The following is a 27,404-nucleotide window of genomic DNA, read 5'->3' as shown; positions in this document are numbered from 1 at the left end:
ATCCTTGTGTCTGAAGAATTATGTTCAGATGCAACAAACTTGCAGTAGCAGCTAATAGTATGTCCTGTTAATATTTAGTGCCAATGTAGGAAGTAGTATCATCTTCAAGTGCAGGAAAAGGTAAGAGTGACAAAGACGGGAAGCACAAAGTGCTTGACTTTGACACTAGCTAGAACTGACATTTGAAATGTTTAACAATAAACACAATGTTTCTCTAACTATAACCATAACCAATATTTTTTTAAGGAGAATAATAAAAGAAATGGGCCATTTACATCTTCAGATATAAACACTTTCAGTGGCTCTCAGGGTGACAGTTCAGTTAGAAACTTAACCTTTTAAATGGCTTTATTTCCCTTTTAATAATTCCAGCAGATTAAAATGAGCAGCAGGAGAGAGAGAAACTTTGAACCAACTGATCGTTTCAGTGATAGCAGCACAGGCATAGAATTTCAAGCTGCCATTACTGTGTGTGTGTGTATGTGTATGTAGTACATGCAAGTGTGCACGTGTGTATGTACCAGACCATCCTCACAGGAAAAACGACAGTATAGATCTAAAATTCATACAACAAACACAACCTATAGTTATGTTTACGCCATCTAGCAGTCGTAGTAATTATGACCCGGGAAGTGACGCAGTTCAGATGTCAATATAAAAATGTCAATGACAATTTGCCTTATTAGGAGGAGGCGGGTTGGGTGGATGATTAGATACTTAGATGGAAAAAAGTGGACTAAAAAGTGGACTTAGCTGCAGGAGACCGCTGTTCGCTTCCCTTTCCACGAGTGTCATGTTTCCAACTGCGAATTGGGATATTTTTTTAAAAACTGTAACAATGACTGTTGTGGTGTTTACTGTTGCCATGACGATGAAGATTGCATTACTTAAAGGAAGTAGAAACCACGGTTCAAGTGATGATTTTAACCCAAACTATGATCTTCCCCTAACCCTAACCAAGTGGTTTTTGTGACTAAACCTAACCAGACCTTAACCACAGCACTGTGACACCATAAAACATACTTATTTTTTAACAGTGACTTGTAACGGTTTTGTAAAGCAGCTAATTATTCTCCTGTGGGTCGTTCTGGAAAGAAGGTACAATCAACCTATGTGGTCGTTTCATTATGAGGATGTGTTGGTGTGTGAATATATGAGCATGTGAGAGTATACTGCAGCTACAGAGTAGACAGTCGTTTTCCAGCTAAGCACAAGTCTTATCTGCAGGTAATTACGCCACACATACATGCAAGAGCGCGCACACACACACACACACACACCTGGAAGTGAACGGCACAGTTGAAGAGAAGTCTGTTCAGTGATGATAGATGTTATACAGGCAGGGAGGCCGTTCCTCTACTCAGGGTCATCTGTCTTTTTACTGTCATGAGCCGTTAGCCCGACAGTCTCACTCTATTTCTCTTTTTTACAGCTCTCTCTCTCTCTCTCTCTCACACACACACATACACAAACACACACACACACATACTTGCAGACATGGACACACTCACTGCATCTCTGAACAGGTTATACATACTTGGGTGAAGAGAATATGGCTCTGCAATAGGAGTCGATTAGAAGATTACAATAGTGGACAAAGTCCTAATTTGAATTTATAAAGATGTAGTATTACACCAGCTTGTGGCTGAAACTAGTACTACACGACTGAGTCAATGTGGAGCTAATTAGAACTGAATACATGGATTAAAGTGCAATTAAATGTTTTCACAGAGATTTGTCTCTCTACAGTCTTTTCTAGACTAATTACACAAAGAAAAAATGTAAACAGGGAGAGTGTGAAAGATGCCCCTCTTGCTTTCCGTTGTCTTCATATTTTTCTTTTGCTGATTCTGTCCTCGCAATATGTTTTCTCCTCTATTCTCCTTCATTTCTTTTCATTACCTTTTCTCTTTCTCTTGCTCACCTCCTTTCTTACCCTGTTTTCTCCTCTCCTTTAAATATATGGTTCTTCACTTTTGTCTTTCCCCCCAGCCTTCTGACTTACCCCTCTCCTTTCAGAAGCCATTTCTCAACAGCGGCGTTACAAGTGATCCATTTCACCAACCTGAAAAAGCCAATTATCTGCCTTTTTATGACTTTCATTATTTTACCACTCACACAGTGTTTTATTACTGGGCCGTTAGCTCCCTGCACTGACACATACCTGCACACACACACAAGGTAGCACAAGCAAGCGTATGCACATCCACACAAGCAATAAACAACGTCGAAAAGAGACAAACATCTCTACACGCACACTAAGATGTTAGGGTTTACGTAATGTTCAGTTAGTATTTGAAGGGAAGAATAATGACTGCCCATGTCAGATAAATTATCTGTGATTGAAGATGCATTAGCAGCTGTGAAGAGGAGTGGGCTGAACCCTTGTCAATCAGCAATATAAAAACTGCATTGTTTCAAGAATAATAACAGTAAAGGACACTTAGTCCCCCGTGCCAATTTTTCCCTCGCTAAATTTTTACTGACAACAAGGAACATATTTATGAGGACAATTCTATACATGTATGGCTGTGTACCTGTGTAACGATGACAGCTGTGTGTCATATATGAGCTTGTAAGCATGCACAAGTAGTACAACAGTAAAGCATAGCTACTGGAGAATGATCACCCTCATTTGTCACTCCTTCTTTCCACCTGACAGACACAGCGTACTCATCTGCATTCAGCACCTGAGGCTACGGATGTTTAATGCTGCCATTAAACTCATCTCCAACACAAAGTGCATCTGTGACTAAAGAGTGAGCACAAGCCAAGCTCCAGGCAGTGAATCTAATGGTGAGTTCAAGTCTTCAGACACAGAAATGGAGAGAATATAAAATGAATGTAATATGGCAGGGGTAACTTTTTGATTAATCAAATTGTCCTTTCTGCTGCTCTTTACACTCCGTGCTGTGAATCTGCACTTGTTTTGCAACCAATCGGTGGTGACTGTGTGTAGTATCTATTACCTTCTGAGACCGTCCACTCACCCATAGTCTTTATATCTGCGAGCATCATAATGTTAATCCCTTACACAAAAAACAGGCTGAGAACGACAACACCAGCTTTGTGTGTGTGTGTGTGTGTGTGTGTGGGGGGGGGGGGGGGGGGGGGGGGAGGGGGCAGCCTTAGGGAGTTATCAGAACACTTGCACTAATTACTATCACAACTTCTTGTTGCTTGGAGAGATCTATTTAATACCGGTCCCATGTGTCACATTTCATTTTCCTATTTGAGAGAACATTGCCGAGCAACATCGCCCAAAATGTTACTCTGTACTAAAGCCTTTAAGTGATATTCCACTAAAATAGATCATTCTCACTTCTTAGCACAAAACCCCTGCGATGAGTCCACTAGCAAGACTGACCGCTCTAGGAAATCTGAAAATATATATTGTTACACAAGCACTAAATATAGTAGTGTTTATTCAACTTATTTTGACGTAACTTTGCCTTTTTGCAATTGTCAATCATGACAGTTGCATAAAAAGCCTCAAAGCCAAAGGTGATGACAGATCAAAAAAGCAACCACTAGTTTACTGACTGAGATTTTTATTTCATGAACTCAAATCAACAAATCCATGTTAAAAATGCAAATTCCCCACCACCAAAGGGAATTATTATTTCGAGGGCACATTCATGTTCATCTATTGTTTTCATTTCTTAAGGACATGATAATTTTGTGCTATTTATTCTAAAACTATGATAATAAAAGACTAGAATTCCAATTACTTTATAATGTGTTTGATTATGATTGTGTTTATTCAAGAAAAGTCAGCCTTGTTATCCTTCACCTGGCCCTGCAGCTAACAGAAGCTAAAAGTGCAAAAGCTCAGATGAGACTTGCAAAAGAAATATAACAGTAAAACTATGAAAATATATACAACAAGCGCATGATAATATATTGCTGGCCTAAGCTGGTAATATGTATCACAGTTGGGAGTAGATAAGATTATACTGTCAATCCAACAGTGCTGTTTGACAGGCTGAAAATAACACAGAGCTCACATTGTTGAAATGCATTACAAATGTAGGTCTTCTGTCGTAAACAGTGAGGAGAAAACATGGGGGTGGACCTGTATACTTAGAATGCAAATTCCCAGTCTATGTTTTCAGTAAGAGTACAAACACTGCTTGTAGCTAATGTTTTATGATCACAGTCTGTAACAAGCAACAACACCAAAATAAATTAAAATGTTGACTCTCGCCTTTTTATCTCATTTTCTGTCAGGTTGCCTAAATTCCTATCTGAGAGCAAAATGTATTGTTTAAGATGAGTCATAATTCAATGTTGTTCCTCCCATTATAAATAATAGCACCAATAAACAAAAGATGACATACTGAGTCATAACAAATTATAAATAAATTGACATGACAGTGATCCTGTATGTGTGCATTCGTTCTGACAAACTCTGCGCTCAGGTCAGATCCAAGTGAAATAGGTTCTGAATAATTACACTTGAGATTCTTCCTGACAGCAAGACCTAATGAAAAGCCCTTATCAATTCTAGATATTTTCTTTTAATTTCCTGTTTATAATCACCTACATGAGCCCCTGATTACATGAAATGGTAGCAGGAATGAACATTTATAATACAAGATATAAACGCCTCATCCCAATTTTTGAAAAAAAAAAAAGCTGTTTCCACAGTAACACTGAGATATACTATATATTTATGTGTACAGGGATATTAGTGAGCAGGATATGGAGATGCAAATGAATTGTTTACTCAAAATGAGACACTATGAGTTGCCTAATTAGGTATTATGCATATAGAAAGCTAATGTAGCGCTCTGATTGTGTACTCTATGTAATTTACTGCATCCTTACACAATTTAACAAGAGGATCTGTAAGTATGACATCTGTATATGAAGCAAAGTTTACCTGTGCTGGGAAAACAGCCAGCCTGGCTGTGTTGAAGTTCAACAATATGCTTAACGACGCCTCTAAAGCAAAACTCACTAATTAACACATTTTACAGTATCTCTTTGTTTAAATCCGCACACAAGCAGAAATGGAGAAACTATATACTATATAAACCATAAATGAATCCTGATAACAACGGATAGAAGAAGAGTATGTCCATCCACAAAGCAGTTCTGTGCAGCATCTCCAGCTACAGCATGTGTTGCCAAATACAGTTGGTGAACTCAAGTTTTAGTTTTGGTCTCTGAAAAGACACGATTGTAGCAAACATGAAAACATCACTGTAAAGACAAGATTTCAGGATGCTGTGCACACTCACTACGCCCAGCTATTATTCGCTGAAAAAAATAGTTACAGCACGCAACTCCCTCTAGACCTACAAATGTTTTCACTTTTTTTTCGTATAAAGATTTAACAAACGCACGGCTGAGAAAGGAGAGAGAAGTCCAGCAGGTCCAAGGGTGATGGAGTCTGCCTTGTGTAATCCCAGAGACACTAAAACTCTCCCACTCCTGCATCTGATGATCTCATGCCACCCACTCTGCCTTACCCAGGGGTTCACTTTGGTCATCATCTCTGCTGTGTGCAAACCACCACCGGCAGATGCCAACGCAGTATTGTCGGAGTATTGTTCTGTGCCGGGACTAGACCAAATATCCAGACACTACCCTTGTAGTAACAGGGTATTTTGGCAAGGAAAAACTAAAAAAAAAAAGTTCTGCTGAATTGTGGGACAGACCAGTTCTCTCCCACTATCTTGTCTACATGGATACATTTCAATCCAGCTCTGACAACATCAGTTGGTATGCAGAAGTAGTGACAAGCTCCATGGCAACACCGGCCAATGATATCATCACCGGAAACCATGGGTTGATGGACCCATCTGCAGTGCTTTGGAAGGGCATCATGCTGCTTGCGGCGTCCTAGAGGCTGAGACGTGGTCAAAATTGTTAAGTGGACTCTATTATAATTTTAATTATTATAATTATTACTATTGCACACAAACCTATTGGCATACATGAGTATGCCACACCCGCATTTCACTGCACATATTGAGAAATATGAGAATGTGACAAATAAATATATATTGAATATAAGCTTTAAACGTGATGAGAGAGCTTTTTTTTCTGTTTCCAGTCTTTATTTAAACTATGCTGAATACTACTCAACTTAATGCACAGACATGAGATCAACAGAAATCTTCTCATCTCACTCTCGGAAATAAAGTAAAGAAGCCTACATCCCTATTCCTTTAAACTTGCCCTGTAGTGACAAGCGTAGATAGTTACAAGCCTCAAACCAGAAAAGCGAAAGTATCCAGATAACTGCCGTAAAGAGGCTCTCTCCTCTAGACCCTCATTTGTGATCATGTTGACGCTTACTGCCACTGACTGCTACTAAGCCCAAACATGAATAAGGGCAAGATATTCGGTATTCACAAAGTATGCTTTTTTTGTTGTCAATCGCAGAAGGAATGTGCTTGAGAAAGTAACAAATACAGTGGGAAGCATCTCAATTTATCACTGCAGAATGCAAATTTTAGCACTCTAATCTCAGCAGGTTGTAACAAAAATAAGTTCAACAAACAGCATGCTGTCCACGAAAAAAGAGATGAGATAAATCATGAAGAACCAAAAAACAAAAGACCCCCCCGTCTTTGTTGTTCAGGTATCCTCCATATGCTGCAAAATGACATTAAAGCCCTTGAAAACAAATGCTCATGTCAGACATTTTACAATCTGCCAACGAAAGAGTAACAGTGAATACCATTTTAATAATTCCTTTCATTTCTGGAACAGACCCCTTGACAAAAAAAAAGTAATGGAAAGCAAAGGAATGACTTATTCATTGCCAAACTACTGTTTTTCTCTCCGTTACAAATCAGAACCACAAGTTCCCACTCAGAGCAAGAGGGAAAAAATGAAAGACTATATTAATTAATCTTCCTGTTTTGAACATTTAATAAACCCAATAGAGTGATGTAAATTAGAAGCTAAACAGCAGCAATACACAAAGGAAACACATATGTTTACAGATGCACACCACACGATTTTTAAAATGTTTAGCCCATTAGGCTGGCCGTTAAATTAAAAATGTCAGAATATTTAGACTCAGCTTTTCCTCTGAGGCTTCTGAAGAGTGTGATGCTTAGCTAGTACAAGTAACCTGTGGGCACAGACTGTGAGAACAATAAAAAATATCTCCTTACAAAGAATGTGGCAGGAATATAGACAGAATAGCTAGTATATTCACTGTGATATGTAATGGAAAACAGTCCAAAACCCACAGATTAAGACAAGATATAACACTGAGTTTTTTTATCGTTTGTTGGATTAAAAAAATCTAAATGATTATATACCAGAAAATTGAACAGAGAGGGGGGGAAATCCACTGTTCCTTCCAACTACCACTGTATGCTCTGCGCGTCTATGTGTATGAAAATCATGCTGCAGTGCACTTCATCTGTCCCCAGCTCCACTCCGAGGCTCAGCTGGATTCTTTATGCTTGTCTATTTTTATAAATGTGCATGTAAGTGAATGTTTGTAAGAACGACTTACTGAACGAGGAGGTGTATGTATGTATGTATGTGTGTGTGTATGTGATTTTTCTTGCTGACTATACTAAATCAGGTGGGATTAGACAAGTTGGCAGATATACTTATGGATTATATTAACATTAAACAAATTTGTTCCTCTGTGTTTGTGTGTATGAGCTCATTCTATATCATCACAGATTACGTGTCTCTGTGGGAGATGATGGGCCAACTGAGAGTGTATCATATCACTATGTACCGTATCTACTCTGAGAAGAGGAGTTTCTTCTTGAATTTCAAGGTGTCTTCTCTATATCTCTCTTTGCTGCTCTGCGCTGTCTAAATACCCAACTGACTCAAGTACGTGTAAGTATACTGTCTTTCTTAAACTCCTCTCTCTGTTGCCATCTATACTGAGTTTAATTGACAAGACCCAGCTAATTCTCTCTCACTTACATTTAGATAGACACTAAATGAGCCAACACAGGAAAAAGAAATTACACAACTTTTTAGATTATGACAAATAAATCAACGTACAAGTAATGCTGACGTGACTGTATAGCTTGAGGCATATGATAGGACGTTCCTATTTGTGGGTAACACACTCAGTGCCACTTGGCAGGGTGTTAATGAAGAGTCGCAACAACATGATGTAGTGAGGACACAAACCTTGTGCATTTTGGGAGAATAAATGGGCAGCAACAAAATATTAACTTTGAAGTCATGTTTAATTAACTTGTCACTTGTGTGTGTGTGTGTGGGGGGGGGGGGGGGGGGGGGGGGGTCCACAAATGTTGACATTTTTCTAAGAAGTCTTAGGAAGTGAATGCTTTAGCTGCACGTTTATCCCCTAATCAGAAATGGAAATTAGGGAATTGCGACCTTCATGAGCGTCTGCCGCATACTGACAGACAAGGAGTGTTTGCATGTCCTCTCCTTGGACTACCTGTCTTCTGCATAGTAATCAATAGCCATGAAAAGAGAAAAGGGAAAAAGAAGTAGAAGAAGAAGAAGAAGGGAAAAGGGAACACTCAACAGGCAGACTTTCGTTACCATAGCAACAGGCAAGCTATATCCCAACTGTCAAAATTTAATTTCCTTTTCTATAGGAGGGGTTTATGTCTTCACTGAAAACAGACATTAAGATGCAACATGCAAACAAATATTCAGTATGCAGCAGTCTAACCCCTTCTTCTACCAACCAAAAAGCACTGAAACACACTCACTATTTTCAGTGAAGATGGTCAGTATTTTCTACGGCAAGAATTGCAACAGGCAAAAGTACAAAACACAATGAAGAAGGCTTTATGCAACAAAGCTCATGGATCAAAATACATATCATTGTGTCCAAAAAAAAGTTGGTCCATCTGCATTAGGTCAACATGCCCTACACAGTATGACTGCACTACTCTGGAGTTTTCAGCATTTAAATATAAAAGGCAAGCATGGCACAAGGGACCTGTAAATGAGGCTGCAGTGTTAAAAGCTCATTGGAGAGCATTATTGTGCTACTGCCTGCTAAAATGGATGTGATCAAAATATGATTTATTCTAAAAATGATTTTAGTATAGATAAAAAAAAGGCAAAATGACTCCATATTTCTTTGTCCTACACTGAAATGAATATACTCTGATGTTTCCAGTGTCTTCCTTTCCCACTCCACTGTCCTTCAAACTCCCAGTGTCTGTCTCTCTGTCTCTCTACACATCTATGCAACCACTTAAAACCGGAAAATAATATTTAACACATGGCTGTTTACTGCCATAGCTTTGTTATTGTACTATTAATGTTTACATAGTAATAAACACAGACATTTAAATGCCTGCCATTAAAAACATCCAACTGTCATACATCAAAGAAGAGGTATGCATGCGAGTGAGCGTGTGTGTGTGCGTGTACAGCAGATGTTCTGTGCAGCCTGTCTGACAGCCAGCAGTATCCTGCAGCTGAAACTCTCTCTGGACAAGCTGACTGACTGACAGGTAGGTGTGTGTGTGTGTGTGTGTGTGTGTGTGTGTGTGTGTGTGTGTGTGTGTATGTGTGTGTGTGTGTGTGTGTGTGTGTGTGTGTGTGTGTGTATGTGTGTGTGTGTGTCTGTGTGTGTGTGTGTGTTTGTGTTTTCTTGTGTGTGAACAGACGGGAGCTTGCTTTGCCTCCAGCAAATCAATGTCCCCTTGAGGGAATGTGGAACCTGAGACAAAAAGAGGGAGACTGAGAGAGAAAGAAAGACTGTGAAAGAGCGAGAGCAAGCCCTGGGCAAACACACTTTGCTCTCTTTCCCCTCTCCAATCTCAGCTCCCTCATTCCTCTTTCACAGATTTTACACATTTTCCAGTTAAATCTGTGTGAAAATGTTCTGTAAGGAAATATCAGTGAAGATGTTTAACACAGTGGGAAATTAACACCTGCCAGCAGCTACATGTTGTTTAGGATAAGAAACTTAGACCCGGTTTCATTATGTAACCTGTCAATGTTTCCACAGATCAAAACACGTTTGCCTTACCAATCACTGGTATGGAATTCCAATTCCCTGCTTTTTTAAATAAAACAAAATGTTTCATGCCTATGCCTAAATAGTGTGATTTGTCTTCTTTATCGAAGTGTAGCCACACTTTCCATCCAGTTTTTTTTTTAAATGTTTACTGAGCTTATTATGTTGCTCTGCTACAAAACCTGCTTCCCTTGCTGTAGAGAATTTAACTGAACACACACTACCCTTTGAGCCCACTACATCATACCACTGACTCACTGTCAGCAGCACACACACTGTTAAATGGTGTAATGTGTCTACAGTTTTGGAGGCTGGAGTCATTTTGGTGTATAAGACTTTAATGCAGAGTGTTGAGTTGTTAAAAAGGTAGTATATTGAATGGGAACTAATTAGGTCATCACTCAGGCACACCATGATTTAATTGTGAACCTTTGGTATTTTGTTTTTTTAGTTCTCAACAAATGTCAAATGGATTACAATGAAACTTGTTGTCATGGTGCCCAAAGGATTAATCCTAAAGGTTTTAGTGATCCCTTGATTTTTCAGCTAGCACCACTAACAGGTCAATGTCTCAACGTCTACAACAATAGTTGGATTGACACAAAATCTTGTATAGACATTTGTGGTTTTCAGACAATGCATCCTAATGAAGGGTGTTCCCCTGACTTTTCCTCTAGCACCTTCAAATTTGGAGGAATCCTTTGGTAATACCATGTTACAGATTGGATTGAAGGGATGGAGCCATCTCTTCATATTATAGCCTGAACTGCCATGCTACAATCCAGACAAACTCAATCACACCGAAGAAAACTGGTTTAGCCATTTTATCCTTGAGCTTGTGTACAGAGGGGAATAATGCAAACATTTGTATGTGTGTATGTGTTGACATGAATACTTCTCTAGTACTTTCAAATAGGGCTGGGACAAAAAAAATTTGATACTGCAACATATCGCGATATTTCCACGTGCGGTACGTTACCGATATACTGGTGCCAAGTATATATTTTTTTTAAAACATAGGACTACTCAGAATTGATTCTGCTACTTTGGCTTACCACTAAAAGAGCACCACTACCCTCCGCCTCCTTTTGGAGATGCTGGACAGACTGGTGACAGTGAGAAGAGTGGCAACTGTATGTGACAGCAAAGAAGAAATGCAAGCAAAATAACCAGCCATGAGCAGCTGCTGCCAGACTCTCCGTGTCCGTGCTGGAAACACAGGGAGTCCAGTGGAGCTTTGACAGTCTCTAGAAGTACATTCATGGCCCTTTGTAAAAGTTTCTTGGTGGTACCTGTATTGTAGCGGAGCTAGCAGCTCTACTACGAGAGGCTCTCTGGTGTGTCTGTTGGGAAGTGTCAATACGTACTATAGCTGCTGCTGTTTATCATGTTAACGTTACTGTCATCACTCGTCAGCCATGAGTATTTTGTAAAGCTCTGAGTATAGCACAGTTAGTTATTGGCAGGTCGTGTGTTGTGTTTATTGCCACAGAAAAGGAATACATTTTTGGTTTATTAGCACAACATCGCCTCTCTGTTGTCTCTTATCAGACTTGCTAATGCTACCAGCAGCTCTGTGAGACACAAACTGAGGTTACAGTTATCAGTGTCCTAATACTCATACTTGGCAGCATTTCTTTTCTGTGAAACTAATGTACTGTCAATAAACATTATTCATTATTTGACTTTTTCCTGTTATTTGAAATAATTTTTCCTTCTTCTTCAATTACAGATATCCTGATATATCATAGATTATTTCTTTGTGATATATCGTGTATCGCAGAGTCGCCTTTGTTGTGATGTATTGTAATTGTGGGAGGAATATTGTGATAGTATCACATGAGCTCATCTGTGATTCCCATCCTTACTTTCAAAGACAAGTAGAGAAGTGGGACTTCATTATAGATGAAACAACCAATGAACTATCTGACAAAAACCTTGGATAGGTTGAAAAGGTTGACTCCCTACTTGCATGATTTCACTGACACTGTCTAGACACAGAAATGTATTCAGAGAAACATTTAAAGAGTGTTTGAGGCGTGATCAAACCCTTCTCAAGAAAAAAAGAAGCCAAGGCTAAGTCCAATGTCTCAGTGGTGTAGTATAAATCCTTCAACCTTTACTTCAAAACCACTCACGCAGGTTGACCTGCATGCTGTCTGCAGACAAAGAAGATCATAACCTGGTTTGTTCAGGGGAAAACATGGATAGACAGGGTACATTTACTCAATGGGTGTGAGTAAAAATAAAATAAATTCAACCCAGGAGTGGAAAGAGGAGCACTGAGAGGTAAAGTAATAATCATCTACTGGCTTGTCAGACACACCACCAGACGATACCTTTGGTAATACAACCCCTTTATTACCCACTGGCTCCATAAAACCAAATAAGCCCTATCCATCGAGCAGTTCTGTGTGTGTGTGTGCATGTGTGTCTGTATGTGTGTATGTGCCCAGTATAACCTATCCTGATGCGTGTGTGTAGAGAAGGAACAAGTGGACAAATCAAATCAGATATGGAACTGTCCTTGGCAGTTGTGCTCACATGTGCAAACAGAAACTCTGAGTGTTCTGTTTCAGCCATCGGCTACTGGGAGAAAGAGGAGAACAGAAAGACAACTTGCATATTCATTCGAAGAGAAGTAATTAATTTATTTATTTACCCTCTGTCTTTCTGTGCAAGAGTCTTGTCTCATCTCCAAAAGAGGGAAAGACATAAAACGTGTTATGCATTTACAGGGAACGCTCAAAATGAGCAATTCCTAGAATAGACAATACACCCCCCCTCCCTCCCTCTCTCTCTCTCTCTTTCTCTCAAGTGGCAATGGAGTACAGTATGTGGTGTAGGGAAAAAAAAAAAGCAGCATAGAGGATAAATGCCCCTGTGGCCAAGTGGGTAAGTGCATCAAAACAGATCCTTGAGCCAGCCATATGATTGTATGTGACTGAATGCAGTTTTGGGACAGCCAATGCCAGACCGATGCCATAGCCCATTTTTCTGTCTTTTCTGTCCATGATTGTGGTTCTAGTTAGTGCAGCCCATATGCATACAAATACGACGTTTTTAACCATTTGTCTTCATTTGCTTTGTTAGAGTGCAAGACAACTCTGTTCCACATAATTACGCTGACAACATTTTTGCACAGTCTCCCTATTGCTTCATTTTCTTCCCTCTGGAGAATATGAAAGCACATACAGTATATTCATATAAATACACATGTTTACCTCTGGCTGTTGTCTTTCCCTGGGATGCGATCTCCTGGCGGGTCCATCGGGGAGGGGAGCAGGTTAAGACAGGACGCTAGTGATTGGCTGGAGTCTTCTCTGGACACTGTGCACACACCCAAACACAAAATGAGTCATTATATCAAGTTGATTTCCTAATCTCATCTGACACTTAGCATAAGTACTTAATCTGACCAAAACATATTTTAGTCATCAAAAATAGTAACTCTCTCTCTACCACCTTCTCCCATATTGAATTAGAGCAATAAAATACCGTTCTTGTCACAAAGTAGGTTATTAAAATTCAGTAGTGACATTTCTGAGTAATGGCAATACTAGACAACTAAGTTGTTTTAAAAATGATAGGTCTACTTTCAAAGGCACATTTGACTGAGAAGTGTGTAAGAATCTGGAGTAAAAGTTGGTGATGAAGCCGAGATTTGTCATTTCTTCGTGTCTTTATAAAGGTCCCTCTGTCTCTCTTTCTCCGTTCTTGTCTGATTCCACAGGGCATGAGTCACAGTTGGAACAGGAACACTGAGCCCTGCGGCTGAACACCGTTGGCCATAAATTGCTGTAAAACTGCTTGCTTTTTAATAAAGGCTCTAACAAGCCACCTGAGAGAGGTAAAAATGAGGAGTGCCGTTGAGAGTGTGTGATGATTTGGCATTGTGTGTGTCCAGTTGTGTGTGTCTCTCTCTCTCTCTTTGTGTATATAATCTATGTATGTGTGCATGTATCTGAGACTGTCTGCTTTTTGTGTACCTAAATGTGTGTGCAGGTGTGTGTGTTGTTAAATTAGCCCCTTTAATTTGAGAGTGTGGAAGCACCTTACTCTTCCATCACCAGCACCAAGTCTTAGTCCCTTAATTTTATGAGAACAATTCATCAAACCTTTTAATTTCATGCTACAGTCTGCAAGCCATTAGGTCTAATGACTAAGCATACACACTTGTGTGTTAGTGTGTGTATTAATGACAGTGCCTTCTTTTGCTCTGCATCAGCCAAGGCCTTTAGAGATGTTTTAAATCTGTCTGTGTGTGTGTTCAAAACCACCCTCCCTTCTAACATCCATAAACACAGGAAATTCAGTTTATTAGGACTAAATCTCCTGTTGTAGTTTCCACTCCACAGTGCTGCTGAGCATTTTACTTTATTTGACTGCAACTGTAATATTCTGTGACTCCATCTGGGACTTAAACGTAGCCTAGAGAAAGTTGAATCCAACCTCACATCTATATATTATTTGACATAGAGATCTGCTAGATAAGAGTCAAAGCCAGATATGTTCACACACAAGAGTGAGTCAAGCTGAGGGTAAATGTACCCTGTCACTATATTTACAGTCAAACATGTAGCCCCTGTACCCAAGAAAAGAAAGTTGATCACATTTCAAGCCCTTGTTTACCCGGTGTCATGCTGAGTCATTTAATACATGTGTCATCCTCAGCCAAGCATCCACTGTCCAAGTCAATGAGTACATTTTGTGTCTTTGCAGTTTGATGTGTATTAATATGGAGCAAACATCTGCAATTTGAGATCACCAGAACCACGGACATAACCGATACTCATCCAATTTGCAAGAGCTTGTATTTTGTCCCCATTTACCACAATGTTCATGCAAGGAATGACTCAATCTGACTAGCAAATTTAACCAATCATTTAACCTCTTTACGTACATCTACTGACCACAGTGAAATAGTAACTCTCACACAAATGTGTTAATAAGGATTTTTACTAATCAAGCCCTTCAGCACATTCACATGTGGTGTGTAAAGCCAGCTTGAACACTCATTCAAAATAATAATTCCATGCATTGGTTGAAGTTGCCGTGTTTTGCACTCCATGCAGCACTGCGGAAGAACACAAGCAATAATTCTACTCTGACAATCATTTTTCAACCATGAGGCATGTCAGGAAGAGTGGGACTGAAATGCCAAAACAACAAAGGAGATAAATCGCTGTAAATGAGGCAGCTAGATCAAAGTTGTGGCACATGCTGAAAGAACCAGGGAGAGTGCTGGTTTCATGTTTTAAGTTGATGGAATAGAGGTGGCTTACAGAGGGAAGAGAGAGACAGCGAGTGAGAGAGAAACAGACTAAAAGACAGCAAAGGGGAGGTGAAGAGAAGAAAGGCAATGAGAAAATATGACTAGACATTCACTTGAATGGGAGCAGGGATGGATGACGGCAGGAGTCTGTATGCGACAGGTTTTTTTTTTTTTTTGATTTGAACACTTCTAAAGGCTGATTTATGGTGGGTCCCTCTACACTTCTGATGACTGTCGCTCAACAGAAATTAAAAAGTCATGTGATGTTTTCAATTTATGCTGCGGCGAAAGGTTTCAGTAGGATCCATGGTAACCAGACGCTATCCTCCAGCAGGCTTGTTTAGTTACATTATATTTTCCTGACTGGGATTAATTAAATAAGGATGCTACAAGTTATCTAAAGTTACAGACCAAAATATCAATAAGGAAGTTAAGTGAAAACTACAATCTCCATGACAACGTTAGTAACACTACCCAATCACACCGAGCGTCAAAATATGACGGCGTCTGCGACATAACAGAAATTCTCCAGGTGTGCGACATGAAAGGAAAGTCTAAAGCGACGCTTTTTTCTGTCAAAATACGTCATTTTTGTAAAGCAACATTTATCAAAAGTGTCGAGCGACCTGCCATAAATCAGCCTTAAGAACTCTTAGCTTCTTTCCCATCATGCTTTTGCTACTGATTGCCACAAAAAAATTGACAACAAAACATTGGTAAAAATGCTTTGGTGGAAATTCACCCAGAATGGGTAAAAAGCAAGACACCGTGTCCTTGAATGTATTCTTTCTTTGTAGTTTATCGTTGTATACATATTTAGATAGTTTCAGAAAATAAGCTTGCTTGTGTATCATCTGTATCTTCTCATAGCTTGAGACTCAAAGCTTCACCCAGGCACTTGCATAGACCTGTCAAGACGTGCAGAGACGCAGATGTTATGCAGTTAAAAAATTACCATGTCGATGTCGCTGATCGTCAGAGAGGTCCAGGTCTAACATAAGATCGTCTTCATCCAGCTCAGAGGAGCCCAGATTGTTTAGAACATCCTGAAGAGAAAAAGCACAACCACATAAACTTAAAAGACATTATTTAAAAATAAAAGTCTGACAAAATAATAATGATTGATTACTATTTTCATAATAATATGATTAAATTAGGTTTTTCAATCATGTCCACTCATCTCCAATTTTTGGTCAAAACAAGATATTATGATAAGATATTATGATATTATATGATATGATAATAGAATTTGGGCAAAACACTCATTAATCCAACAGGTTCTGCAAACCCTAAGGAGGAAAACAATTAATAGTAATTAAAATAGAGGATAAGATAGGGGAAGATATGACACACATTACAAAAAATGATAGAATGATTTTCATCAAAGTCATCCAGATGGCTCATAACAATTAGAGAGAGAGATTTCCCAGTCAGAAAAACACTAAATTTTATCAACATTAGCAATGATAACAATACAATTTTTAATAGGTAATGGGTTTTTTGTTGTTTTTTTTTGCCTGCACTAAATTAGATATTTAGTCCCTCATGATTGCATTCGAGTTCATGAAAACATATTGCTTCTCCTGTTATGTGGGGATCATTAAGGTTCAGTTTGAAAAAGCAGTGACTGTTCCAAATGAGGCTGAAGTTTTGAGTAACATCTGTCAGCAGTCCCTGTGCTTCACAAGCAAAAAATAGCTGCTGAACAAACTGGCAGAAAGGACAGTGCTACAGTATTTACAAAGAGAAACAGCCTCATTACTTAGTCATGTGTTTTTAAAATTTGTTTTCACAATTCAAACTTTCAAAAAGATTTGTCTCATGACCTTGATATTGTAGCTCTGTAAATGAATCTTATGAAATGCCACGTCAACACGGCTTTGTATCCCATCTACCTCGCAGTGAACATGGTGTTCTTACCAACACAACAAAGTTATTGATGCTGCTATCCTTACTTGAAGACAAAAACAGATTTAACACCCAGACACTTTTAAAGGTACTGCTTTAAGGCAATAAATCTAACTATACTAATATTACTGCACTATTTACAGTTGTATTCATGCTGTGATACCTTTTTCTGACAAATACAACTTCATTCAGAGCAGGGCATTTCCTTACAAATACAATGGAGTCAGTATAGAATAAGTAAATTTTAAGTCAAATTACTGATAACTGACGTTTGACTGATCTCTTATCTGTTAACTGAGCTACAGCCACAGGACTGAGCTTCACTACTTAAAGCACGCCATCAAATCTTCATTGCTACTCTTTTAGGAAATGCTCCCATGTTCTTAGCATTATTATGACGTTATAAGGATGCAGTAAGATGATTCTCCAGCTGGTCCAGTTACTTTCCAAAAGTCAATGCTGCCATCTGATGGCCATCAAAGGGAAACCAGCTGCAGAAAAAAACTGTTGCTTTAAGAATAAAAAGTGGCAAATAACTGATTCAAACACTATACAGCCTTGCACTGGAATAAGTAAGATATAAGGTAACTTAACAGTATTCATGAGTGCGATTAAAAACAGGGCAAAAAAAGAGAGAGAAAGGTAGACTCAGCAATAAAATCAAAGTCAGCCCAAATAACTAGCAGGGAACTAAGATTAACAACAAACTGTATGGTGGTATTATATAGAAGGACTACTGATAGGACTTAGTGTGCATGTTCATCATCAACCTTACTTTTTCTTTGGTTGAACATTTACACTTGATCACACACACATGTAGAAGTGGTTATGAACTCTCAAGTACCATCATGGGCTTCCTAAGGAACCTGCTAAAAACAGCCAGGATGTCCCTTCCACATTACTCTGGTCCCAAAAGGACAGGACAATACAAAGGTCAAATATCAGTAATAATAATTCAGCCTGTTTGTTTTGAACAGCATACCATGTAGGTGGACTATAACACCAATATGAGCACCACAAAGGAGAGGTTTTGTTTGTTTTATATCTCATACACTGAATTGTCCTGATACAGCAGATCTCATCTGTCTAATAACACCACAACACCAAAAAAACCCTTATTACTCATTATCAAAAGGACTTTGACCTGGTTCGGAGTAAACTTCATTGCCTGAAACAACCTTTTAGACAACATTTTCAAAATGAAAGTAAGTGGGTGATGTTTATTATAACTTTTCAGAACATTTAATATCGGTGGAAAGGCCTCGCCTGAACTTTTGTGCATTAAAAAAATCTTAGACCAAAGTGAAATATCAAAAGCCAAAAACTACAATGTGCCGGTCTCATGGAGTATCTGCAGATGCATATAGATCCAAAAATCCAATAACCAACTCTGTTCAGCTCTCATCACTGTTGTTTGGACATAAACAACGTCACAGGCACACTGTGTATCGATCTCTTCCCATCTGAGTACAAGAGCCTCAATGCTTAGTAGTGACACGCCTGACTATTCAACTGCCCTCTGCCCATTTGTGCATGTGTGCGAGTGTTTGTGAGTGAGAAAGAAGAAATTCTAAACAGCTAAATCAATGTTCTCCAAGGCTATACCTATTTGAAGCCATTGTGGTCTGTGTATGAACATGTAACATCATCTAGCTGTTTTTTTCAGCGGATGCTCAGTGTAGTAAACATCAGTAAAAGACCAGAATGCATTTCAGTGTAATGCAATTGAACAGAGGAGCTCATTTCAGGCATTAAAGCTAATAGCTAAAAGATATTGGAAAAGAAATGAAGACCTGTGCCGTGTGATACTACTGCACACAGACTTCATTTGAAGCTAAATTATCCATTTTAATGTGCCCCTCTAACCACAGAAATGTGTTAATATGATTTTACGACCCAGAGATGTCACCTTTTTACCTCGGTTATATGATTTGAGTGAGCATAATCCTTGAGTTAATAGAGATAATATCAAAATCGGGTCTCATTAAGAGATGGCTCCATCTCTTAACTGCCAAGCAGAATGACATCCAAAACAGGGATAAGAGGAAGCAAGAGGTTCTTTCCATCCATTAATGAAACACTGGTTTCTGTTCACACTGTGGAAATCACGTATACCGTCTATGAAAATTACATTTATTCAGTGCTTTAGGGTGGTAAATTGCATTACGATCAAGGGAGAGAGATTTGGCGGCTAGGTATTATGGCTTCTAGCAATGGGAAGTATACGGACTAACAAATTACTTTCATTCTGTCAGAGCAGACACTTCACAGCCAGTTGTGTTTACAATGTGCCTGAGGGAATAAAGGATTGAATGTCTTGTCAAATCCAAAATACATTCCTTGAATGAAACTTATAAGAAACTTTTTTTTTTTTTACCCAGGCGGTCCCAATTACATCACCTGAGATGTGTTATCTTCTAACATCTATCTACTCCTATCAATGCAGAATAATCACTTGTCCAAGTGCAAAGTAAACATCCTTTTCATATTCAATAAAAAAGTAAACTCTGTTCATATTCCTATCACATATTGTAAGATCTACAATTTTATTCGAATACGTTGTGAGTGAGGCAGAAAATATGACTTTGTGCAGATTCAATCTGATTGACCTTTGACCTACAGAATCGTGAAGCTCTCTACTGTACAACCAGTTTGAGAGAGAGGAAAATATTGTTTTTTTATATTCTTACTGGCAGCAGAGAAGGAGGGTTCTGCTTAGCTGTACTGAGTGCAAGAACAGTGACAGTGATTAAACACAATGAAGTGTTTGATAAGATGCTGTATAATTTACTTTGTGGAGTGCTGTTGTTCACCTGCTAGCCAGTTTATGTTTATACCCATACCATTTCCCGTCTGCTTTTGACATACCATGCAATTAAATTCTGCCTGGCGAAAAATCTGCATGAAAGTACCTTCACTGAGACATACCGTCATTTGTTAATTGTTATCTGCCATTGTGGCCTAGGGAGGTCAAAAAAGGTGGTATGTAAATGTAATAAATCTTGAGCACCAAAAGTAAACTTAACAAGGTACTGGATTAAGTTATGACTGCACATTACCAGGTTCCAATTAAATTTAAGGAATGTCATTTCATTTTCATGGGCTAGCTAGTTGGTTTATTAGCACACCCTTCATCTCAAAATACTGTAAGACAAAGAGAAAACTCCCTGAAAGCACAATCAGCAAAGTTTCACTGAATTAAAAGAAACATTCTTAAATGTCTTTTCTTTCGCAAAAGTAGTCAATTCCAACCCTCAAGGGCTGGTTTCCTGCAGACTCTTCTTGTTGCCTCATAGCTAATGAGCCCCTCATTGACTCTCAACCCCATTCCTTCCAGGTACATTTACTATTTTATCAGTTTCTACACTGTTTAATGTTTTAAAAGGGTTACAAATAAGACATTACCTTGACATAATCACCATGATATATTTAGCTAGTTAGATAATAAGGCATTTGCATTCTTTGTTAAAGGCAGTTTATACATATAAATGTGAACATGCTGGTATTCCCATGAAAGAAGTGGTATTAAAATTAAGTCTTTAACTTTTAATAAGGTAAATCAGTCAGAAATATCAGTTTTTCCTCATAAATATGAAAATAAATGTAGCATGATTATTGTTTGTGAGAATCTACAGTACACAGACAGTTGGAAACCACCGCAATTTACTGCATACTACAGCATTTTACTAATTCTCACAATTTGTCTGACATTAACCACAAAATAATACAACTAAACAAGTGTTTTTTGGTTAATCTACAGTAGCCACTGGTGCTTATAACTGAATGTTATGTATTAGTCATGAGACCCAGTCAGTAAGTAATTCTTTCGTGAACCACCATTTTCAGTGCTCTACTGTGTTGACCAGTTGGCATAAGGACTCCTAGCCTCAGAGAAAAGGATTTGATTTGAAATTTGATTATGATAATTGTAACTGCTTTCAATTTGATATCTTTGGGCATAATGAGCTTTCAGTGCCCACATTTGCAAACAACATCCTCATTGTTTTTCCATTTTAAAACCCAACTGTCTGGTTGTGGTTATTATAAATTCTGTCTGGGATAGGAAGTGAATCCTTATCTGTTGTATGATTAATACAAGTGTCACTTTTGATATCTAGCCTTTACAAGGCAGCTGTCTGACTAGAGGATATGAAAACATGGGGCACTCTGCAGTATAACACCATGTAGCAAGCAAGCTGTCGAGCAACTGTTGATATGCGTAAGTAATGCAGTACAAAGTAAAGTGGACTGCAGTTAGACTATTCTACCATTTATGTCACTGAAACCCCAAACAAAAGTGCATGTTCAAAGTTGTCCAGCTTGTATCTAGATGGATAGATAGGATATATAAGAAAGAATTTCTTGAAATCGTCTAATGTAATTCTTTTTTTGTCAACTGTAAATGAATGTAATCACTGTCTGTCTGCTAGAGTATTATTCAGCTGTCACTCAGAAACACTGAGCGACAAATGCTGAATATGCTAGTCAAATAAATATCTCACAGATTCCCAAAGGCATATCAAAATAATAATAACTACTGGAATGAGATAATCAAACTCAAGCAAATACAGCCTGTCTTCACCTAAGAGAGGTACCGTACAATTTATCTTGTGAATTCCACAAATAAGTCACGTTTGTCACTGCAAACAAATCTTTATTTGCTGTATGATAATCAAATTATGGGTTGTAATGACACAGAAACAATAAAACATAATTGCCTAGCATACTTTGCAGTTCTAATTGAGCTGTGGTGCTTTATTTTACCCTGCACAGGTGTAGCGTCCCACAGGTCTCCTTAACACATAAACACACCACAGTCTGCTATTGTATATGCATAAACAATGAGCCATAGCAGACTGTTCAGGCCCTTTTCTTCACACAATAACCAGCTGTAGTCATGTACTTACTTGGAATATATTATGGTTTGCATACTGTGGGATGGTGCATATTGTATAAAACTCACGCATCATAGAGAAGCTCAATTCAGACTTTTTCATTCGCTACAACCCACAAATATCTATGAAGCAAATGAAAGAGGAGAAGTGGTGAGGCATAATTTAGTACACACTCCCAGCTCCTGCTTTTCTTCCACAACTTAGAAGTGAGAGATGACTCCATGTTTGGTGAAATATATGTCAAGAAGCAGATGCAGTCTTTAAAGTACAGAGCAGTGAGTTGTGTATATCCCTGCCCTTTTTAATCTCTTAGTAGAAGCCTATAGTCCTTGGTAAAATAAATGGGATTGACTTAAACTAGCTTTTCTCTCACTGAGCTTCCTCGCCTGTGTTGTAAGAAAACCAACCAATACACAATTGTACAGCCTATCCCCTGAAACAAACGTGGATATAGCTACAGCATGCATCAACAAAGACTGGTGCAATGTTTTTTAGACAACCTAAGCAACAAACAAACAGAATATAATGCTTAAATCCCACAGATGACTGAAGAAGTTTTTCAAAGTACTTTATCCACCCGCACTGAACTCACTTTTACAGCTTTGCCTTAAATAGCTTTAAATGTAAGAAACCAGGCCTTTTTTTCCCCCACAGTTTTCTCAAGTTCATGTTTAAACACATATGACCTATTTAAAGATTCTAATGTTAATCTTGAGCTGTGGTATATCTGTACTGAGTGACACATTAAGACTTGAGGTGCCACGACTTTGTTATGGATAAGACGATACTCTACTGTACATCACCATTAAATGTGTGGTATTTATCACTTAGCTCTCTTTATATTCCTTTATATAACTTGTGCCTTTATATAACAATATATATATATATAAGTTTAAGAGAAGTCGGCTGCAGTGATTACCAGGATCTTCAATCACCAGTAACATACCAGCTAACTCTAGATGTAAACAGGCACAATTACTTCCAAACTAATACCTTTTAGCAAATATGTGCTTTAGTTTGAAATCAAAGTAAAGTAAAATCAGAAGTATTACTTTGTGAGTCGCAGCTGCAAAGCACATTAAAGTGCATGGGTGGCCTTACTGAGTGAGATTAGTTAGGATCTTATCTCACAGTATTTTTTAAGAGAGTGCGTTGGCAGACGGATACAGTTGTGGCCAATTACATCCGCTCTTTTCACCCTCTTTAAAAGCAGGTCTCTCCCCATAATGATGCAATGCCAATTTGGTAATCCAGTGGTGAGATTTACTAAAAGATAAGCACTTTTCTTGTCCTGGATATGCAGAGTTATGGTGAGTACGGCATCCCAAATAAGTTGCTATGGGCAGATGATGTCTCTTTTAAAGTTGGATTTGCGTTTGAGGGCATATTAAATATTTGTGTGATTTTATTTGGAATCATAATGATCCACACAGTTTCCACATCTGCATGTACTGCATACTGGAGATTTCACATTGCAGTTAATTTCCTCTCTTCCCACGTGTGGTGAATATGAACATGAGCACAAGGCCTAAAGAGCGTTCAGGTTCAGATTATTTCAACACATAGTCAGTGTACTCCACACCCCAACTCACAGCACACAGTGTTCAGCATCATGAGCAAAAACTTTTAGTCATTTTCAGATTAAGAGTCTTGTGACAAAGAAATTAACAGTGTTGTATGAACAATATTTGATTTGAGAATGCTAGCAGACTGAGTTGCCTTAAATATTCATGGTGCTATCATTGTCTGCAATGCTAACGCTGTACATTTAACAAGGCAACTGAATTAGGTGGAGCCACTGGTTAAGGGGGACAGTGCTTATTTCCTTTATTAAATTTCCAATATTAAACTGCCCAGAAAGTGTATTCTTTGTCAATATTATTTCTATTCTATTGTATGTAGCTAGTTAAACTGATTTTATCTTCCTCTTTATTGTGTTTAAACCTCATGTAAAGCACTTGCTCTGCTGTACCTTACTGTGAGGATGTCCTACAGGATGTACACAAGAGGAAGTGATACATACTAAACTATTTAGTCACACTGATTGTATTTTTTGTGTGTGTATGTGTGTCTATTCAGGGCTTATAAAAGTTAGATTTACATGAATTCCCCAATGTGTTCTATTATATCTTGCTCATAAGCTAGTTATGCTTTACCTTAACATCTTTTATTCTCTCTCTCTTATATATTTCTTACACACAGCATTTGTGTCCTAGACTTATCGATAATTGGGCATGACCTACGATCTGTAAAATAAAGCACAGTTATATAATTAACTTCAAAGGCAAAGATGAAAGTGTTCTGATATAATCTTGTGCCTATTAGACAAAATAGCACACACACACACACACACACACACACATGCACACACCCAGCTCCAGACTTACCAGACTTCCTAGTTTGGATGATGATGAGTTGTTCCTGTGTTTTAGCAGACCACATCCCTCCATGCCCGGGGCATCTCTGTGGTTTCCATGGATACGAGGACCACCAGCCCCCTCGGATGAAGAGCGCAGACGCCTTTCCAACCGCATCACCTCATGGTATGGGCTAACACTGCTACACAGAGAGGCTGGAGGAAAGAAAGAAAGAAAAATAAAGACAGACAGACAAGAATGAATTGAGGTGAAACTGTTCTACAAGCAGACACATAATCATCTTTCATTATATTTCCAATCAGTAGCAGTCAGCCTTGATTGGGTTTTTCTTTTTTTTTTTTTTTTAAATTACTCACAAATCAGTCCCTCATATTTCTGCAACCTTCCCTTTATGAAGCCCTTCAGTCATACCGTTTTTGGTCAAGTGGTAATAATGCTTGTTTTGTAATAATCACGTTTGGTTTGAACGCCTGCACCAAGATTGTCGTGTAACAAAAAAACTAAATTGAGAATGAATGTGAGCTTTCAGTGGCAATACTCTTCAGGCAGACAAACACAGATAATTGCTACAAGTGCAACTGGACCAAGAGAGTTCCATTTTGAACTACTAAGAGATAAATGTAAAAACAGACAGACAATACCTTGTCCTCTTGCCCTCACACCCTCCACACAAACACACACGTATTGTTTCCCCTATGTGTATGTGGGTGTCTGCTTTCTTTGTCCTCACACTATAAAACTGGCATATTTTCCAGTTTTGTCATCACACTGAGCAACAAGTCACTGAAGGAGTCATACAACAACAATTAGTCTCCTTGTGTCTCCAACCATTGTACAACAGGTTGAGAGCATTTTCAACCAGAAAGGAAAATCAGATGTACAGTAGACTGGGGCCCACACTCACCAAAGGCCTGTTAATATTTTTATGATTATAGTAGAGAGTATGATATGAGTATTAAAATGAAAATAGCAAAATTCTGTTGTTGTTGGGCCCAACAGATAAGCTCCCCATTATTACTGCAGTCTGTCTGTAGTACCCACTGCCCAAAAGCATGTAAAGTTTAAAATCAATATCCATGTTCTTTCCTGCAAGTATGGATTGCCACAGTGTGTGTGTGGGTGTGTGTGTGTGTGTGTTCACAGTCCCACAATAGGCCATTAATACTGCACTAACAGTCCAGTACAATCATGCCAACAACACACTGTACTGACAATCAAGTCACAGTTACAGTACAGCTCTTTTAGAGTTTCTAATATGACAAAAGAAAGTTGACAGTACGTCAAAGTAAAATTGCCCACTATAACTCAGATATTTCCTACAGTAGCATTATTGCTGGACTTTGTATGACATGCATATTAATAGATAGAATTGTAATCCTAATTATTACTTTTTACATCTCTTATTAATGCCTTCATAATGTCAACTACAAGCAGAGCATAAATAAGTGATTTAAAGTGGTTTCAGTATCGGCAACATAAAATTATCAATGGCAGCAACTAAACTCTGAATAAGAATTACACATTTGTACCTCTGCAACCCTAAAATGTTTCATTTCTTTTCCTTAAAAGGGAAATAAAATCAGCCAGAATTTCTTATCAGCATCTGACAGAAGGAAAACACTTATTGGAAATTTTAAAATGGGCCTCAGATTTAAGGGGAAAGGTTCTTACCAGAGAAACCTAAACAAATCTCCTCTGCATTATGTTACAACAGCTGAAGATGAAGTGAGAAAGACAGTAACAAATCATCATCTTTGGTTGAAGAAAATATTTTCAATTTGACATACACTGCTTTACTAATGTCAACCCACAACTGGCACTGATTTATTAGACAGTTTCGTAGCTGTAAAATGTCAATTTTATCTAAATTACTTCAGAATTTGGAATTTTGAAAAACATTATGTTGTCCATAATCATGAAGTGGAAACAAACAAGACTTGAATATGACAATACTTTGATTCTAACTAGCCCAGTTTGTACCACCTCCACTGACCAGTTTACTCGGGGAAACTCTTCAAAGGGCTTGAAATGTACGATTTTTATTGGCTATGTTGTTCACACTTGTTCAGTCATGTATGGGGAAGAAATAAAAGTAGCAGGAGTATGGCATCACTTCAACCACCAAATAAATATTTAACGTCAAGCTAATTTTGGTAGATATTATTGTGAATTACTGTCTCAGTTATCATGCATCAATCTGGGCCTGTGACTCCCACTGTACACTTGAGTCTGCTATTTGTGTGTGGCTGTGGCTGTTCATGTAAATCTGTGATTTATTTGCATGACTTTCATACCTGCGTGCGGCTTCCTCAAGTGAGAGGACCTGGGTTCATGGCGGCCGCAGAAACTTCCTCTCTCTTGAACAGAGAGCGTCTTTCTTGTTCTCCTTTCCGATTGCTCTGGGTTAGAGTGGCAACCCTCGCTGCGTACCACACACGCCTCGCTCTCACTTGTGGTCTCTGTCTGGTAACCTGCCTTCTTTTCCTCTACCAAATCCTTCCTCTCCTCTGCTGACACCTCTTCCCTCGCTTCCTTTCTCTCCTCCTCCCTCTCCTTCCTCTCTTCCAGTGATTGTTCCTTGAGGGGTAGGCAGGGTACAGCTGTCTCTGGCTCTGAGAGGGAAATGGCAGTCTCATAATCTGTGTTGTTGGCTGTGCTGGTGTCAGGGAGTAAAGGTTTTTCAGCGCTGGACTGGGCTGGAGTGAAAAAAACCTGAGGAGAGGACATTTCATTGAGTAAAAAAACACAACATTTGGCATTTCGAAATATCATCTTCAAATAAAGAACAACTGTGAACTTCAAGGCAAAAAGCTAACCGAGAGGAGAACCCACTTTAGTAAGCATTATGATGGATATGCGTGTCCTCAGGCAGCAAAGTGTGCATGTTTAGATATTTACTCTTCAATAGCTCGAGTACAGAGCTTTGTCTTGCTATATTGGGTAAGTGGTTTCCTTTTTGGAGTTCGCTCCTCCACCAGGAAATAAAATATAATAAA

At 38.6% G+C, this 27,404-nt stretch overlaps 1 protein-coding gene across 3 annotated transcripts in view; it reads right to left on the bottom strand.

Moving 5' to 3' along the window:
- Positions 1-27,404, bottom strand: part of ccser1 (coiled-coil serine-rich protein 1) — a 123,298-nt gene that overhangs the window by 88,006 nt on the left and 7,888 nt on the right. For all 3 annotated transcript variants that reach the window (XM_067612124.1, XM_067612132.1, XM_067612138.1), the window contains exons 3-6: positions 26,703-27,120; positions 24,418-24,602; positions 16,183-16,273; positions 13,177-13,282 (exon numbers count right to left, since the gene is read on the bottom strand). In XM_067612124.1, the coding sequence (XP_067468225.1) occupies positions 13,177-13,282; positions 16,183-16,273; positions 24,418-24,602; positions 26,703-27,120 (800 nt within the window). The remainder of the gene's footprint in view (positions 1-13,176; positions 13,283-16,182; positions 16,274-24,417; positions 24,603-26,702; positions 27,121-27,404) is intronic.

Source organism: Thunnus thynnus, chromosome 2 (genome assembly GCF_963924715.1).
Source record: "Thunnus thynnus chromosome 2, fThuThy2.1, whole genome shotgun sequence".
NCBI lineage: Eukaryota > Metazoa > Chordata > Actinopteri > Scombriformes > Scombridae > Thunnus > Thunnus thynnus.
Note: the sequence above shows the minus strand (reverse complement) of the source record. Positions and strands in the feature narration are given on the sequence as shown.